The 18,048-nt window shown below is 39.4% G+C and overlaps 1 protein-coding gene across 5 annotated transcripts in view; it reads left to right on the top strand.

Annotated features, from left to right (window-relative positions):
• The first annotated feature begins 235 nt into the window (after nt 1–235).
• SCAF8 (SR-related CTD associated factor 8) overlaps nt 236–18,048 on the top strand; it is a 145,650-nt gene continuing 127,837 nt past the window's right edge. For 3 of the 5 annotated variants that reach the window (XM_036249323.1, XM_036249325.1, XM_036249326.1), the window contains exons 1-2: nt 699–745; nt 6,580–6,642. In XM_036249323.1, coding sequence (XP_036105216.1) covers nt 716–745; nt 6,580–6,642 — 93 coding nt within the window. In that variant the 5' untranslated portion in view covers nt 699–715. Of the gene's footprint in view, nt 746–6,579; nt 6,643–18,048 lie in introns of all 5 variants that reach the window. The other 2 variants (XM_036249322.1, XM_036249324.1) reach the window with 2 other exon arrangements.

The following is an 18,048-nucleotide window of genomic DNA, read 5'->3' on the forward strand; positions in this document are numbered from 1 at the left end:
CGCGCTCCACTGGGCTGCAGCGCTCGCTCCCGCGTCGGCCAGGCGCGGGGAGGGGGGCCGAGAGCTGGCCGTCCCAGAGCCCGAGCAGCCGGGCCTCCGGGCGGCGACGCTCTGGCCAGGACGCCTCGATGGTTTCCGCGCGGCCGCTGGAGCCCCGCGGTCCAGTCGCCAGGGGGCGCGCTGGCTGGCGCCGCCGATCTCGGAGCTACGCGGCTCGACTCGTTTCCGCCATATTGGATGCCGCAGCCGCTGCTGCCAGCGCTTCCTCCTCCGTCTTCGCCGTGCGCTGCTGGTTCCTGCGGCCCGAGCGGCGGGGAGGTGACACAGGAGCCTGCCGGAGGAAGAGGAGGAAGGGGGTGGAGAGTGTAGGGGACGGGGCTCCAGGGTGGGAGACCGAGACGGAGCGGGGCGGAGAAGAGAAGGCGCCGCGGCCCAGCCCCTCCCCCGCCCGCTGCCGACCCGCCCAGGCAGCGCCTGTGTTCCCCAGAACGGCGCTCCGCCCGCCCTAGCGGCCATGCCCGCGCCTCGCTGCGCCTGAGGGAGCCCTCCCCCGCCAGTGCTTGCCCTTCTGCTCCTGCCCCGGGGTCGCAGCGGCCCGGCCTCCCGCCGGGGCCCCTTTTCGCGGCGGCGCTGCCGCCTCCGTCTCGCTCTCTCCACCCAGTGTAGTGGCCGCCGCCTCTTCCGCCGCCGGGCTCCGGGCCTCCGCACCGACAACATGGAGGCTGTGAAAACCTTCAATAGCGAGGTTGGTATTGCAGTCTAAGCTCCCCTCTTGCCCACGCTTCCCCCGACGCGGGACGAGGCCAGCGTGAGGAGGGTGGGCACAGGCCTGCAGGGCTTTGCAGGATGGGGCGAGTGGCGGCCTAGCTGTGTCCCCCGTAGGGGGAGGGGTATTTCTCCTCCCGGCGCCCCTCCCCCGAGTCCAGCGGGGAGGGCTGGGGAGGGCTGTCCCGGGGCGGAGGGCGGTTCCGGTGTCTCCGCCGCCCTGTGAATGGCTGCGGGGTTGGAGGGAAGGCCCGGTTGGCCCTCCCCCGGAGGCTCTCGGCCGGTCTCTCTCGGGGTCAGTTCCGCCGAGGCCTGGCCCACCCACCCCTTTCCTGGGCCTGCAGGACTTGAACTGCACTCAGGACGTCATTGTCCAGACCCCCTGCCCTCCCCCCGATCCTTCCCGAGGCAAGCCCCGATCAGGGCAATGCAGGAGGAGCGCTGACAGGGCGATGATCTGTGGTCCCGGTGCACGTAGTGTGTGTAGCCCAGATACTGTTGGCTAGGTCACCTGCCAGCTAGGAACTTGGGCGAAGAGGATGTAGGTGGGGAGGCGAGGTAATTCTGTGATTTCTTCTGTTCTCACCCCAGCTCCCATCACACGACATAAAGACAAATGGTAGGAAGAGATCTGTGCTTGGAGAGAGGAAAGATGCCGGGAAAGGTTTCCCATGGGCTTGTTCACATGTCAAATCTAACACTAGATTTTTACAAAGCAGGCGTCCAATTTTCCCTATTTAATTGAATTTACGAGCCAGCTTTTGATAAGTATATTTTAAAAATTGATAAAACTCCGACTTAAATAGACGTTAATGCAAACATTAAATAAACAGATCAAGTACATGCCTACACTTAACCTGTATGACTTAGGAAAAAATATTTTAATGTGATGTTAACTAAATTCACATGAATTTTATGAACTTTTGATGTAGGAGGGCTAGTACTCTAATAGTCAACAAAATTGTATTCATCTCTTTAAAGTACTAGACCTGCAGTGATAGTACCAAGAGGACAATACTTTTAAAAGCTACTTTACAATTTTGTTTCTCTTTTTTTATTCATGTTTATTCCCCCCCACCCCCAACGCCTTCAAGAATTGGCATTTGGGAAGCTTAGCAAGGAGGCTAAAAGTTAGATAACTCCTGTGAATTGGACTCTCCATAGAAAAGTAGATAGCAGTGATACAGTTAAATGAAAACAAACATTTTTTTTGTAAAGGATTTTCTTTTTATTTAGTCACTCCTTGGTAAATAATTAGAGCAATAGACATGAGAATCTTTTAAAAATTTTTTTGAATTATAGCTGATAATTTGGGGTAAATTATAAAATTTGGTTCCTTCCCCACAATGCTCTATGATGCTAAAAATGTAGAATAAGTAAGTATTTAATGATACTATGTTCTAATTTGTTGTTAATAGTTTCAGTTCTGTGCAGGAAACCTCCCCTTCTCCCCAGCTCTATGTAGCCTTTATACTTGCTACATAGAGTGCTACAGCACTAATACAATGTTAAACTTTTTTATTATATGTATAAAAAATCCTTTCTCTTCTTTCCACTCAGTTATTTGATTTATCCCACCCCTTTTTGATGAATGTCTCTCCTGTTGGGGGGGGGGGGGAGGGGGAGGTTCTTAAAATGTTTGCTCTGAAATACAGGATCCCTATGTGGTAATTAGAAACAAGTATTGTTGGTCACAGAAGAGGACAGTGGAGTAGAAAATGTTACAGTTGGTTTTTCATTTTAGTATTGACATTAAATTAAGTATGGGAGCCTAACATTTACATAGCATTTCACCTCTTTTCTCATCTAATCTTTACAGAAACATGTAAGTAGTAGTCCCATTTCAGTGTGTGTAGCACCCCCACCCCCCAAGTTATTGGATTTCAAATAACTTAAAAAAATCTTTTAGCTCCCTTATTTCTAATATGCTCAGATTTCACCATGTTTGAAAGTGGATTTAGCTTAAAACAGTAGCAATACAGTCACTAACAAATTGAGAAAGGGAAGTACATTTGAAGAAGATTCATAAGAATAATGCTTTAAAAAATTCTTTTGGTTTAAGCACAAAATACATAATCTTGATATTTTGAATATAGTTTCTGTGAATGTCCATAATGCTTGCTGATGTGAAAATTTTGGTGCAAGTAAGCATATAGCGGGAAATAGTTCCATAATAAGTGTTTTCCATTAAATCATTTTGCAAAGTGCAAAAATAAAGACATCTAAGTTATAGGATTAGGAGAAAAGGGTGTTTTAGAAGGTTTCCTTAAAGTAAATTTGGTTTTTAAAGGCATTTATCCTTGGGCTGAACCCTTCAGCACTTTCTCTGCTACTTTTAAAGGTATCTTTGAAGCATTGAGTTGTGAAGAAATTTTATTTAATTTATAAGACACCAAAATTTAGCTCTAAGCATAATTATTTGTCACAATGTGTAAAAAATGTTTAGCTTTTGTGGCTTGCACGCTTTTCAAGAGTGCCTCCCCCTTAATTGGTTTGAAAAACAAGATCATGTCAGAAATTTAAATTAAGAATATAGGGTTTTAGCCCTGGCCCATGTGGCTCAGTTGGTTGGAGCATCATCCAGTGCACCAAAGTGTCACAGGTTCAGTTCTCAGTCAGTACACATACCCAGGTGGTGGGTTTGATCCCTGATCTGGGCACATGTGGGAGGCAGCCAATTGATATTTTTCTCTCTTCCCCCCTCCACCCCCTTGTCTCTCCTCTCCCCTTCTCTTCCTCCTCCCCCTCTCTCCCTTCCTCCCTTCCTTTGGTTCTAAAAATAAATAAAAGACTGTAATTAAAAAAAATTTTTTTAATTGATTTTAGAAAGGAAGGGAGAGGGAGAGATAGAAACACTGATGAGAGAGAACATGGATTGGCTGCCTCTTGCATGCCCCCCACTGGGGATTTGGCCCACAACCTGTGACCGATGCTCAGCCACTGAGGCACACTGGCCAGGGAAAGAATATAGGCTTTTAATCTGCAAACAGTGGATGAGTTTCAGTCTGAAAATCCCTGACCTTGTGCAGGATATGTATGAGTCATGATTGTCGTGCCTCCCCACTCCCATAATTTCTCTAAGGGGTTCTGTGGCCTCCCTATCCTTGTGTTCAAAATTACTGTCAGAAGATCCTTCTGACAGTTAAAGTTAATTTATAATTTAAATGAGATTTTGGTTCAGAAATTGATATTTAGGTTCCCACTGTGTTAGTTTTGTGGGACAACCTTAATTTCCACTAAGTGCCTGTGGTGAAATAGTTAATCCCATCACTACTATTGAGAATTCTGGCATAAGAGAAAGTTTGTAAGACTTTCTAAGAAAGAAAGAATGTAAGACTTCCTGAGAGTTGATGCTTGACTGAGCAGTTAACTCTAGAATTGTTATTACAAGATGTGTAGTTGCTGCTCTACAATGGTGGCCTTTGCTTGTTATGGTTTAGTGTTCTCACCTTAGTGAAGAGTATCTCATTGGTTCTCTTACATCTGTGGATTACTTTAGTACCACAGTTGAATACTGGATTACAGCAGTTTTATGTGAGTTGTGTATCTACCCTCTGCCTTTAATAGTGCCTCTGTGTGGAGGTCATTATGGTAGGGTTTTGCTTTTGAAAAGAGGGAAAGGAGAATAGCAACCCATGACCCTTTGTTTAGAAAATTATAACTTAACTGGAGTGGACACTTTCACAACATAGAAACTCTTAATATATGGAAAAGAGAAGAATCTGTTATGCATCAGTTATGCTTAGATAAGAAAGTGAATGGTGGTGGTGGATTTTGCTCATGTATTGGATATTTTGAATATGTAAGGACTTTAGAAAAACAGCCCCAGTTCCATTATTACACTTCAAAAAATTAATAAATCTTTAACATAAATACCAGTCAGTGATCAAATTTTTTTTTTTTTTTTTAATCTTCACTCGACATTTTTGCATTTATCCTGAGATAGAGCGGGAGGGGGAGAGAGAGGAAGAGAGAGAGAGAAACATTGATGTGAGAGAGACACATCGAGTGGTTGCCACCCACACGACCCCAACCAGAACTGGGGACAAACTGCAATCGAGGTACGTGCCCTTAGCGGGAACCAAACCTGGGACTCTCTGGTCCGCGGGCTGACGCTGTAACTGCTGAGCCAAACAGACCAGGGCCAATTTTTTTTCCAAGTTTTTTTTGTATAGCCAGTTACTATTCCCTCCCCCGCAATGATCCATTCTCTTGCTGCTCTGAATAGGTTGCATGGGAAGATCTGTGACCAGATGTGTAGGTATGAGATGTGTCAGGAAAATTAATGCAATTTAATTTTCGGGTTTACCTTGGTTCATCAGTTCTGAGTACCTTTTATTCTTTTTAGGATACCTACATTCTTAGGTATGTTTTTGTCCTTAGGAGCCCTTTGGTTAGTCAGCTAACTTACTCTTTAAACTGTTCCAGGATGCACACTTTCCAGAGTCATTATAACACTGTTCTATGCCTTGTCTTTCACATCAAAAGTGAAATCTCATCTCTGATTTACTCTATTTACAGTTTTTTATCAGGAATGTTCATTTGCTTAACTATAAGACTTTTTATACTCTTTCCACCAATATCTAGGAGTAGACATGGGTTGGTAGAAAACAGCTGGAAAGGTAGAAGGAGGAATAAACCATGAAAAAAAAAATTGTATTTTTCCCTTTGTTTATAGTTCAGGAAAAGGAATTTATGTGAAGCAGCTATAAAACATTGCGTTTTATTTTCATTTACTAAGGAATCTGTTTCTCCTTTTTCTTTCCTATTTTAACTTTCCAGTGGGAGTTTCGATTAATTGTAACAGTCAGGCCATCTTTTTTGTTCTACTTTGTGAAAATTCCTTAAAGATGTAGCATACTATGTTATAAAGAAAGGAAGCCGTCACTAACCCCTCCTGCCCCAATGGTTTAGATCAGGGTTTCTCTATTTCAGCACAGTTGATATTTTAGACTGGATAATTGTTTGCTATGAGGAGCTGTCCTGTGCATTGTGGGGTTGTTAAGCAGCAACCCTGGCTTTTTACCCCCTTTTGTGACAACCAGAGATGTCTCCAGACATTACCAAATGTCACTTGGAGGGCAAAATTGACCTTGGTTGAAAATCACTGATTTAGCTTCCCTATGAAACAGTCTTAAAGAATTCTGTACTTTTCCTTCTAATGATTACTACAATTTTAAGTAATTAGTATTTGCCTTTCCCACCAGACTGTAAGTTCCATGAGGACAGTGACCACATATTGTCATTGCTTCATATCTTTGGCATAGAGCACAGTGTCTTAATACAGTGTACACTAAATACAGAATTCTTGAATGAAGGGATGGATGACATACTAGGTAGATGAATGACCCTGGATCAAGGTAGTTAACACTTCTGGACATTTGATTTTCTCCTCTATAAAATAAATGACTAATTTGAGATCATATTTAGATTTCCTGTTGGAAGATTCTTAGACTAAATATGAAATTATTTTTTTGCAACACTTAGCATGTATAAGCATTATTTTGCTGGTCATTTTATGGCACTGGAGGAGGATAGGAAAATAGGCGGAAATTTTAAAGTCAAACTCTGATGTGTTTGTTAATTTTCACTTCTTACTAAGAGGAAGAATTAGTGATTATATTACTACTTGGACATGGAATTTCAGATATCTCTTTCTAGGGCCAATTTTGCTGGTGTTGGACTTCTAGCTCATAATGGTATGAGACAATGTAATCAACCTGACCTTGAACACGGCTGAGCTCCTAAACCTTAAGTGAGCTCTTTTATTCTGGTTTTGTTTTCTCAACATCTTTCTCTACTCCTCTCTCTCAGGATTGTGCCTCTACTCCTGCTTGTACAGACTGCTTTTCCAGCAGCATGGACACAAGAAGCATAGTAAGATGATTATAACCCACGTAAGGCAGGCCCTTTGGAAAATATTAGGTTTAAGTTGGAACTGAAATGATGTCTTGATTATATGGGCAGTACTTGGGAAGCAGAATAAAGCTTATCACTTAGGATATATTAGCGATCTTAAAGAGAATGCGCAGGGGATAAGTTGAATTTCTTCACAAAAAGATAGGCTAAGTGAAATGGAAGTTATTTGCTTAATAGTACAACAAATTATATATACTGTGGTTGCATTTATTTGTATTCTGCTCTACATAATTTTACTGTATGTTTTGTAAAAGAAATACAGCATTACCTATTTAATATGAGTAAACTGCAATTTGATGATTGGATATAAAACACATCTTATATTTTGAGGAAGTTCTTCAAACTATAAGATGACAAATCATTGATTGATATGCTGTAGGAATGGAGAAGCAAAAATGACAATCAAATTTTTGAATTTTTAATTATAGAAGAGCAGATTTTGGTAGAGGTACTACTATGAAAAAGCTGACAATTGTTTCTGTAGCCTCTGATTTCTTATCTAAGTCAATGCTATTTCAAGTTTGATTGTGAATATGGTACATTTGCTCTTTTCTGATTTTGATTTTATGCATTTAGTTTGTCTTTCTAATTCTGTTTTATAAGAGTTTCTGATACTACCATATTTTCCACTCAGGGAAGGGTATGTAGATGTGTTACAGTATCTACTGTAGGTCAAGATATATCTTGTGAACTTTGACATTACTCTATTTAGTCAGAATGGGGAATATTGATTATTCATGTGTTTTAAAGACAGTATGGCTATTGAGTTAATGTATACCAAATTTGTTTTTTAAATAATTCTGCAACTTAATAGAGGTTGACTTGAAAGACCTGGGATTTAATTTTTTTTTGTTCATTTGTTCATTCATTTAACTGATATTTAGTGAATGCTTACCATGTCCCAGACATTTTTCTATCTGCTGGGATAGTGATAAACAAGATAAATGAAAATCAAACCCTCTTGGAGCTTATGTTCTTGTAATTCTTTGTGTGCAGTGATCTTGCTGCAGAGGTAGTGAGGCTAGGCAGACATTACTGACTCTGGTTGATTCTTTGCTAGGGATTGCTTTGTCTGGGACACCTCTCTCCAGGCTCAATTCTGCCTGGTATGTTCTCAACATTCTGCCTTAGTAAGTCCACATTGCTCATCTACTGTTTAAAATAGAGATTGAGCAAGTAGGCTTATTTAAACAAGAATATGATACTATGTATCCAATAATGGTCTAACATGTATTTTAAAATGCATTTGGTATTTTGGAATAACCCTTTCTTATAAAATACAGCCAATAAGGATGTTTTCTTTTGTCAATGAGATATTTATTCATCTCTACATACAAATGATTAAAAAATACTTTTCTTAAATAATGACCAAACCTTTATACATTTAGAAGAATAAATTAATGTTTTTATATTTAAAACAAAACTTCCGTTGATTTAAGTATACGTGGGAGGTATTTGGTACCTCCCTCTTCCTCCCCAGCCCCCCTTCTCTCTCATAAACTTATTTTCTGAATTTGATTTGATTCCTCAGGGCTCATTTGAGTAGCTCATAAGTGAAGGATGAAACAGTTGGAATCATGTATTTTACTGTGTAGAACTTTTGAAATGATACGAAGATCTTTTTGTACTGGGTCACAGTATCTAAAAGGTTGACCAGTATAGTACATCTGAAACTAATATATGATGTTATATGCCAATTTTATCTTAATTTTTAAAAAAGGTTGACCAAGACCTAGTTACTGGCTTTCTTTAATTTAGTAATGTTTTGATACTATGAAGTTCTATGGCAAAAAAGATACAGGTATTTGAATTTATTGAAATACTTGAAATTATATGAGTAAAAGGAATGTTGAATAAGTTAACATTTTTACAAACCAAAACATCTTCTATAGCAAGTGTCTAGTTACTAGAACAGCTGCTCACTATGATGAAAAATACCTGGCTTATGTATTTTTGAAGTACTTTTTGTTTGTCAAACATTGTAAAAAGTGAGCCATTGTAATATATAGCACTTTATAATCTGCCCCTCTTTTCCCCAGCCATCATATTTCAGTGGATCTTTAGGATAACCTTGTGAGAAAAGTAGAAGTGTGATCACCTTTTTACAAATGAAGAAATTGGGGCCCATCATGTGGTTTTACCCAGGAAATACAGCTTTGTAAGTATTAAGAGTTCAGACTAGAAGGACCCAGGTCTCAAACCCTGGTTTGAGATGTTTTTATTATCCTTCTGTGTAAAGGAGATGGTTATTGCTTGATTTTTCACAATTCCTTTTTACTGGCATAATGTCCAAATATAAATTAACTTATTTTTCCCCAGTTTTTAAACTTTATTTTTACAACTTCAGATTGATAAAAAAGTTTCAAGAGTGATAATTTTTGTGAACATTTTATCCTGATTCCTTTACCTAATTATAACCCCCCTTTTTTTTCTTCCTATCTGAACACATGTCAACTGTTTGGGGGAACATTTTGAGAGTAAATTGTAATTCAGGATACTTTTACTTCTGCTTAAGTATTTTCTAAAGACAAAGACATTCTCTTATGTAACCATAGTACACTTATCAAAATCAGGAAATTAACATTGATACAATGCGGTAGTTGCAGACCTTGTTCATATTTCACTAATTGTACCAGTAAGATCCTTAAGAGAAAGAGTAAATCCTGTACTGCACCTTGCATTCACTTGTCTTATCTCTGTAGTGTCCTTTAGTTTGGAGCAGTTGGTTATTAGTGTCTTTGTCTTTTATGACCTTTGATGATATATGATGAGAATGGGCCAGTTATTTATAGAATTTCCTCAATATGGATTTGATTGCTGTTTGCTTCATGATTAGGTTTAGGTTATGCATTTTTGGCAAGACTATTCCAGAAGTGATATCCATTTATGTCATTAATGAGAATGTTAACTTTTTTCTGCAAGTTTTCTTCATTGTAAAGTTACTGTTTCCCCTTGATAACAAGTATCTTAAGAGGAGCTATTTTGAAACTATGCAGATACCTTGTTACTCATCAAACTTGCACCCATTTGTTTTAGCGTTCATTTAGTTCTTGCCTGAATCATTTAGTACTGTACTGAGATAGTTGCCAGATGGTGATTTTCTAAGTCTGTCGTTTCTGTATTAGTTGGCATTCTGTAAGAATCTTTCTCCCCATTTATTTATGTATGTATACATACAGTTTGAACTTAGTGGATTCTTTTTTATTCATTGGGTTTTTAAAAATTGTTTATCTTTATTATTGAAAGTATTACAAATGCCACCCCCGCTTTCTCCCACTGACCCCTGTCTCCCTCCTGCTTGCCCCTGCCTTCACCACACTATTGTCTGTGTCCATTGGTTAGACATTATACATATAAATTCTTTGGTTTATCCCTTCCCTCTGAGGTTTGTCAGTCTGCTCCCTGCTTCCATGTCTCTGGATCTGTTTCATTCATCAGTTTATTTTGTTCATTAGATTCCACATATAAATGATATCATGTGATACTTGTCTTCCTCTGACTAGATTATTTCACTTAGCATAGTACTCTCCAGGTCCCTCCATGCTGTCTCAAAGGGTAAGATGTAAATGTACCACAGCTTAGATTCTCTTTGTTTGACCAGTCAGAGCTCCTTCAAGCTGGCTCTTGCTTTTTGTTTTTATTTTTATTTATTTATTTTTATCCTCATCCGAGGACATTTTTCCATTTTTTTTGTTCAGATAGAGTGGGAGGGAGAGAGAGGATGACAAAGAGAAACATCGACGTGAAAGGGACACATTGAGTGGCTGCCACCCGCACGACCAACCAGGGCCGGGGACAAACTGCAACCGAGGTACGTGCCCGTAGCAGGAACCAAACCCGGGTCTCTCTGGACCGCAGGCCGACGCTCTAACCGCTGAGCCAAACCGGCCAGGGCTGTTTTTATTTTTGTTTTTAACATGTGCTCATCATTTTTTGAGTACCCACTACCTTTTGAAGAATGTATACATTCCCACAGTAGCCCTGGAATCAGCCAGTTCTCTAAGGAGTCCTAGTTTTTTCTAGTAGATATCTATTAACAAATTGAGCTGGAAATTATATATATGTTTGTGAACATGCATATATGTACATATGCACAAATTTGTGTGTGTGTGTGTGTGTGTGTGTTTTAATCCTCACCCAAGGATACTTTTTTTTTTTTCAAATTATCTTCAGATAGAGTGGGAGGGGGAGAGAGACAGAGACAGAGAGAGAGAAACATCAATGTGAGAGAGACACATCTACTGGCTGCCTCCCACACAACCCTGACCAGGGCCGGGAACGAACTGCAACCGAGGTACATACCCTTGGCTGGAATTGAACCCGGTCTGTCTGGTCCGTGGGCCAATGCTCTAACCACTGAGCCAAACCAGCCAGGCTAACATTCTTGAAATCAAATAACAAGCCAAAAATTCAGAGGTTTAGATGTAGCAAAAGTCTTAGATCTGTTTCTAATAGTACAGATTTAATTCATAGATGGAAGAAAGTATGTATTCAAAAGCTTTCATTCTCTTGTGAATGGAACCTTCATTCATAGGAGTTAGGAGACTTTTCCTGTAGAGGACCAGGTAGTAAATACTTTAGGTTTTGTGGGCCACTTAAGGTCTTTTCGTGTTCTTGTTAGTCTTTCACAATTTTTTTAAAACACAAAAACCATTTTGGGCTTGAGGGCCTACAAAAATAGGGCATAGGTCATATTTTGCTGGCTCTTTCTGGAAACTTTGAAACTTGAGAACTTGAATTTATAGCATGCTACTTATAAATTAGAATTAACATTGAGCAGGAAGTTATATTCCTTATAGGCCTTATAAGGCTTATTTTAACATTAAAAACAAATAAAATAACTTACAAAGGCTGCATTGGTGAACATATTCAACAAATTTTTTGAGCACTTAATAACCACCCTGTGCAGATACTATTCTAGAAATTTAACACTATGTAAAACATTTTTAAAAATGCAAAAAAATCTTGCCCTCATGGACTTTACGTTCTGTTTTTGTGTTTGGGTGTGAACTGGAAATGCATGTTTCCTTGTTTTTTGTTCATTTAGTGACATTTAATCTACTAAAAGTTGTCTTCATGTTACTTGCAGAGCGAGCATTCTTTCTTGAAAACTTGATAAAAATATAGCAAAGGGGCCGAATTTAAAAGTTTTGCTTATTGCTGCTCATCTTTTTTGTGAATCATTTATTTGAAAATGATTCTTAGTCATGAAGCTTTCAGCGTGTTGCTATACTAACTCACTAAAGGAGGACAATTAAGTAAAATCTCATTAATTGGGACAAAGAACCCAGACTTCATTTAGTGATACGTACATGTGTATTATAGGATCTTTAAAAAATATTATTCACTTACATAACAGTAATTCAGCTAATCTTTCTTTAAGGCTTTAATAAATAATTGAGAATGAGAATGATTCTTTTTTTTTTTTTTTTTTTTTTTTTTTTATTTATGGTGCATTTTTATTTTTTTTTTTTTTTTATTTTTTTTTATTTTTTTTTTATTTTTTTTTTTCCTCACCCGAGGATATTTTTCCATATTTTGTACAGATAGAGTGGGAGGGAGAGAGAGGAAGGGAGAGAGAGAGAGAAACATCGACGTGAAGGGACACATCGAGTGGCTGCCACCCGCACTACCAACCAGGGCCGGGGACAAACTGCAACCGAAGTACGTGCCCTTAGCGGGAACCGAACCCGGGTCTCTCCAGACCGCAGGCCGACGCTCTAACCGCTGAGCCAAACCGGCCAGGGCAGAGAATGAGAATGATTCTTAAAATGGTATGCATAGTTGAGGACTGCTGTGAAAGTAGTTGCTTATTTAGTTTCTTGCGATAGAAAGTCTTCTGGTAATGTTAGTGTTTATTTAATAAAAGCTCAAGAACTATGTGCAGGTTATATGTTTTGTTCCTGTCTAAATACCAACACTGCTGGCAAAAAACATCGATATGAGTCTTACTATGTTACATGTTTGTTGCTGAGTAGTTTTTCTATAAGTGTATAATAAACCAGTAAGTGCCTTTAAAAAATTTTTTTTAAGCTTCATTGAGATGTGAGTAACTGCTATTATAAGCATTATTAACATCTTAGGCTTTTTTCCTACACCAAGAAAAGTGTTGTTGTTTTTTTTCTGTTAATCCTTACCCGAGAATATTTTTCCATTGATTTTTAGAGAGTGGAAGGGAGGGAGGGAGTGAGAGAAGAGAGAGAAACATTGATTCGAGAGAGACACACCAATTGGTTGTTTCCTGCACACACCCAGACCACTGGGGATGGCACTTGCAACCCAGATATGTACCCTTTAACCTGCAACCCTTCGGCGTGAAGGCCGAAGCACTAACCGTGGAGCCACACTGGCCAGGGCAGAAAAGTGGTTTTTAGTGCAGTAACAACTAGTGATTGAAAGGAATGTTAAAAAGTAGTTGTTGGTTGTTTGAGTTTTATTATTTATGCATATTTGCCATCTATCAGGCATCGTATTCTGCAGAGTGGTTGCCAGCATTAATTAGATCCCTAACTCCTTTTCCTCAGACAGTTCATATTCTTTTAGGGGTTGGATTAGCAGTGGGTTGCCACAAAGTTAGAAGAAGGTAATGTGATGGATATTATGATACAAAGAGTAATGGTGTAGCCATTGTATATTCTGTATGTACTCTCTTCTGTGCATATCATGATGTATACCGTATGAGAGAGGAGACATTGTATGAGGCAAGGAATAAAGATCATTTTAAACAAATGTCAACTTTGGGTAGGGGATAGGGTTGGGAGGTGTGAAAAAATTAGGCAAGAATTTTCTGATGGAGCGCCTTTGTGTAGTATGCACAAGACCTCATTTTTAATCAAAAGTAAGTAGAGATTCTGAATGGTTTTAAATAAAAGCACAAGTTATAAATTAGTGTTTTAGAAAGGTGATTATTATCTTTGTGGAGCAGTACAGGGCAATGGAGGGATGAGGTTGTGGGGAGAAGGGAGGTTATAGTATAAAGGGGATGAGGGGCTCAACAAGAGTAATAATGGAGAGAAGAAGGAAAGAATGCAAGAGAAACTTAGTAACAGTAGAGAGCTGAAAATGAGGATGAAGAGGGTGGTACCAGGGTTTTGGCTAAGGCACCAGGTAGATAAAGTGGTATAGTACCAATCACTAAGATGGGCAAATCAGGAATAACAAAAAAACTTGAGAAAAATAATTTTGTGGGTTGGATTGGATGGGGGATATATACATATATATTTAACCTAGAATAAAAGAAAGATCTTAAGTATGGAAGGAGAGTTGAAATCACCCATATCTCAAGCACCAAAGACACCGACTTACTATTTTGTTGAATACAGGAGTAGTTTTGTACTTCTTGAAGATTTGGTATCTGTGGGACTTTAAGGTGGAAGATACCCAGCTGGATATATAGGTCAGGCACCTGCAAAAAATAGGCTAGCGATGAAGATATATGAGAGGGTACAGTTGTCTAGGGAGGTGATGTAGAGAAATAAGAGAAGGAAGCTTAGGGCAAAATCTTGTAGATTTTTATATCTTCCTCAGTCTCCACCCCCCCACCCTGAGGCTTTGGCCCTGTTTTCCTGTTATTGTATTTGGGAATATAAGGACATTTAAAAGCAACTCCATGGTATACACTTGCTTTAAATTCTGTTTATGCTATAAGATGTTTGGGTGTGCAATTAAAATTTAAGTAGTAAATTGAATGCTATATGAATAAAAGTAAATATTTAAATTTTGTTTAATGAGATTTAAATTGCTTTTTCTTTATTGATATTTGAGAGAGGGGAAGGGAGAGGGGGAGAGAGAGATAGAAACATCAATGAGAGAGAACATTGATTGACAGCCTCCTGCACGCCCCCTACTGGGGATTTGTCCCACAACCTGGGCATATTCCCTGACTGGGAATCGAACAGGCGACCTCTTGGTGCATGGATTGATGCTTTACCACTGAGCCACACCCACTGTGCTGTTTAATGAGATTTAAATAGAATTTCTTTGTTTCTTTATTTTTTTTGGTAAGTGCCCTTAGTGGGAACCGAACCCGGGACTCTCTGGTCCGCAGGCCGACGCTCCAACCGCTAAGCCAAACCAGCCAGGGCTAAATAGAATTTCTTAACATTAAGCCTGCTCATGTCATTCAGCATTTTATTAGCTATTCATAGTCACATAATGCTTTACCCTAAATCTGTCTAACAGCTTTATTGTGAACATAGAATTGTGAATTTAAGGGCTTTATTATTAGAAATAGAACCTATGTTTACTTGAGAAATTCCAGCTGAGATGTTTTGTGGGGATTTTTTATCAAGAGAATTTATAAAGGAAATATTGTACCTGTTCTCATTTGGCTATTTCACAGTTACTAGTATTTCTAAAATTAAGAGAAAGTAAATTTCACATCTTTTCATTTTGATGCTTGCACAAGACATAGGAAAGAACTGAAATTAAATGAAGAGTAATTGTTTGGATCCTAGAGAAATTGTTAACCTGAAGAGTCATTATTATATATGTATATGTTTGTTTATATGTATGTATTTTATTTTCTCATGGAGGATTTATTTCTGTTCCCTTTGGTTTTGAAGTAGGGTGGCTAAAGACCATTACAGTCGTGTTATGATATTGTAGCTATAGACATAACTTAAATTTGTGGTTCTGTGGTTGGGTTCCATTTTTATTTCCATGCTTAAACTTGCTTTTCAGCAATTACAAATTTTAGATCTGAAAGACTTGTGACAGACAGTATATCATTTAACAGACTCATTTTACAGGTGAGGAACCAAGTTTCTGATAAAACTTGTGTGAAATCACAGCTTATCATAGGTTTATACTTAGTGATCAGATTAGAAGAAATTTGTGCTCTGTGTCTCAGTTCATTCTCATTTTCATTTGCTCCGTATGGATTTTTTGGAATGAGATTTTGGTAATGTTTATGTGTATTGGAGGTGGAGGAGGAGTGGGAATTGCTGATTATTAGTAGATTATTATCATTTCATGCTACAGCTGGCCAGGATAAGGAACAAACTACAGTACTGCCACTCTTGTTCATAGAATAGGTTGCCATAGGACAACATGCATTCCTTGGCAGGGAGTTATTATACAGTAACATCCACTTAGCCAGCAGTTTTCTAGTAACTCAGTAAAAACAGCCTTTGAGTACAAAGCTCATGTACCTTGATCTTTTTTGTAGGAGTGCAGTTAACTTTGTAAACCTGTATCTGTAGCGTGTTTCAGATACTCACTTTGTAATTGCATTCTTTAGATTTTCATAGATTTCAGTTTAGAAGGCTCCTGGTACAGGTATATTAAAGCATGACAAGGCTACAAAATTAATGTGGCTGCTGTCAAAGTATGTGATTGATTACAGTTGGCAAGAAAGAAGATAGTTGTTTCATCATTAAAAAATGGAATTAGACAAGATAAACTTTAGGATCTCTTTTTTTTTAATCCTCACCCGAGGATATTTTTCCATTTTTTGTACAGATAGAGTGGGAGGGAGAGAGAGGAAGGGAGAGAGAGAGAGAAACATCGACGTGAAGGGACACATCGAGTGGCTGCCACCCGCACGACCAACCAGGGCCGGGGACAAACTGCAACCGAAGTACGCGCCCTTAGCGGAACCGAACCCGGTTCTCCCCGGACCGCAGGCCGGCGCTCTAACCGCTGAGCCAAACTGGCCAGGGCTAGGATCTCTTAAATGTTAACCCTGATGAACAAATTTTCCAATTTTTCTTAGCTTTACTTTATTTATTTTAAAGATAGGGATAATGATGCCTTCCCTGACTACCTCTTGGATTTGATTTAAATGTTTAAATTATTGGCTGGTTTTAAAATCTTTAAAAAAACAACTGGTATGGCCCTGGCCGGTTTGGCTCAGCGGTTAGAGCGCCGGCCTGCGGTCCTGAGAGACCCTGGTTCGGTTCCCGCTAAGAGCATGTACCTCGGTTGCAGTTTGTCCCTGGCCCTGGTTGGTCGTGCGGGTGGCAGCCACTCTATGTGTCCCTTTCACATCGATGTTTCTCTCTCTCTTCCTCTCTCCCCCTCCCACTCTACCTGAACAAAAAATAGAAAAATGTCCTCAGGTGAGGATAAAAAAAAACAACTGGTATGAATATATAAAATTTCATAAAATGTTTGGAAAGCTAAAGAATATTAGTTTCAGTAGTCTTAGTTTTGTTAAGTGTTGTTTTCTAAAATAGTTTTCTTAGAGAAAAACTAGAGAATACGAAAGAAAGGTAGCTTAACAAAAAGGCTGCAACTGGGAACTTTTGGTGTCATTGTGAATATCTGTGGCCCTGGAAAATATCTCCATATTATAACATACTTTTTTTTTTTTTTAATCCTCACCCGAGGACATTTTTCCATTTTTTTGTTCAGGTAGAGTGGGAGGGAGAAAGAGGATGAGCGAGGGAGAGAGAAACATTGACGTGAAAGGGACACATCGAGTGGCTGCCACCTGCACGACCAATCAGGGCCAGGGACAAATAGCAACCAAGGCACGCGCCCTAAGCGGGAACCAAACCCGGGTCTCTCTGGACCGCAGGTCGATGCTCTAACCGCTGAGCCAAACCGGTCAGGGCTATAACATACTTTAATACTGGATAAAAGTTGTGGAGATTATGAGTATAAAGAAAGTGCTAGATTATGTTTAGCATAATTTCCAAGTTGAAGAAATAGTTGAAAACTTTTGAGCAGCAGAAAGTAACAAAATACAAACCATCATATATTTTTGATCAATAATATTACTGGTTGATATTTATAAGAATTTTATTGTTTTACTAAATCCAGCAAGGCTTTTAAGAAAATCAATTTTAAACAGCTATGAAGAAGATACTTTTGCTCCAGAATATACATTTAAAGTGTCTATATTACATATATACATACACATATTTACAATATTAATATGTACATAGATGCATATAGAAATGCTTGAAGGCATCCTACCAGCCTTTCAACAATGGTGGATTCTTTTTTTTGAATCCTCACCCGAGGACTTTTTTTTTTTGCATTTATCTTGAGATAGAGCAGGAGAGAGAGAGGGAGGAAGAGCGAGAGAGGCACATTCAGTGGTTGCCACTCACACTACCCCAACTGGGGCCAGGGACAAACTGTAACTGAGGTAGGTGCCCTTAGCGGGAACCAAACCCGGGCCTCTGGTCCACGGGCCGACACTCCAACCGCTGAGCCAAACTGACCCAGGGCAACAATGGTTGTTTCTTAAGAGAGCAGTAAGGTGGTAGGGTGCAGTGAATGAGAGCTTTTAATATTTAGGATTTTTCACAGCATTTAGTACTTTTGTAATATTTCCCTCAAACCCAAAATGCTACACTTTAGCTTTTGGGAGAAGGCTGGAGTTGGTCTATTTTAATATTATTTGAATTAAAC

The sequence above is a fragment of the Molossus molossus genome, unplaced genomic scaffold (assembly GCF_014108415.1).
Source record: "Molossus molossus isolate mMolMol1 unplaced genomic scaffold, mMolMol1.p scaffold_m16_p_8, whole genome shotgun sequence".
Lineage (NCBI taxonomy): Eukaryota > Metazoa > Chordata > Mammalia > Chiroptera > Molossidae > Molossus > Molossus molossus.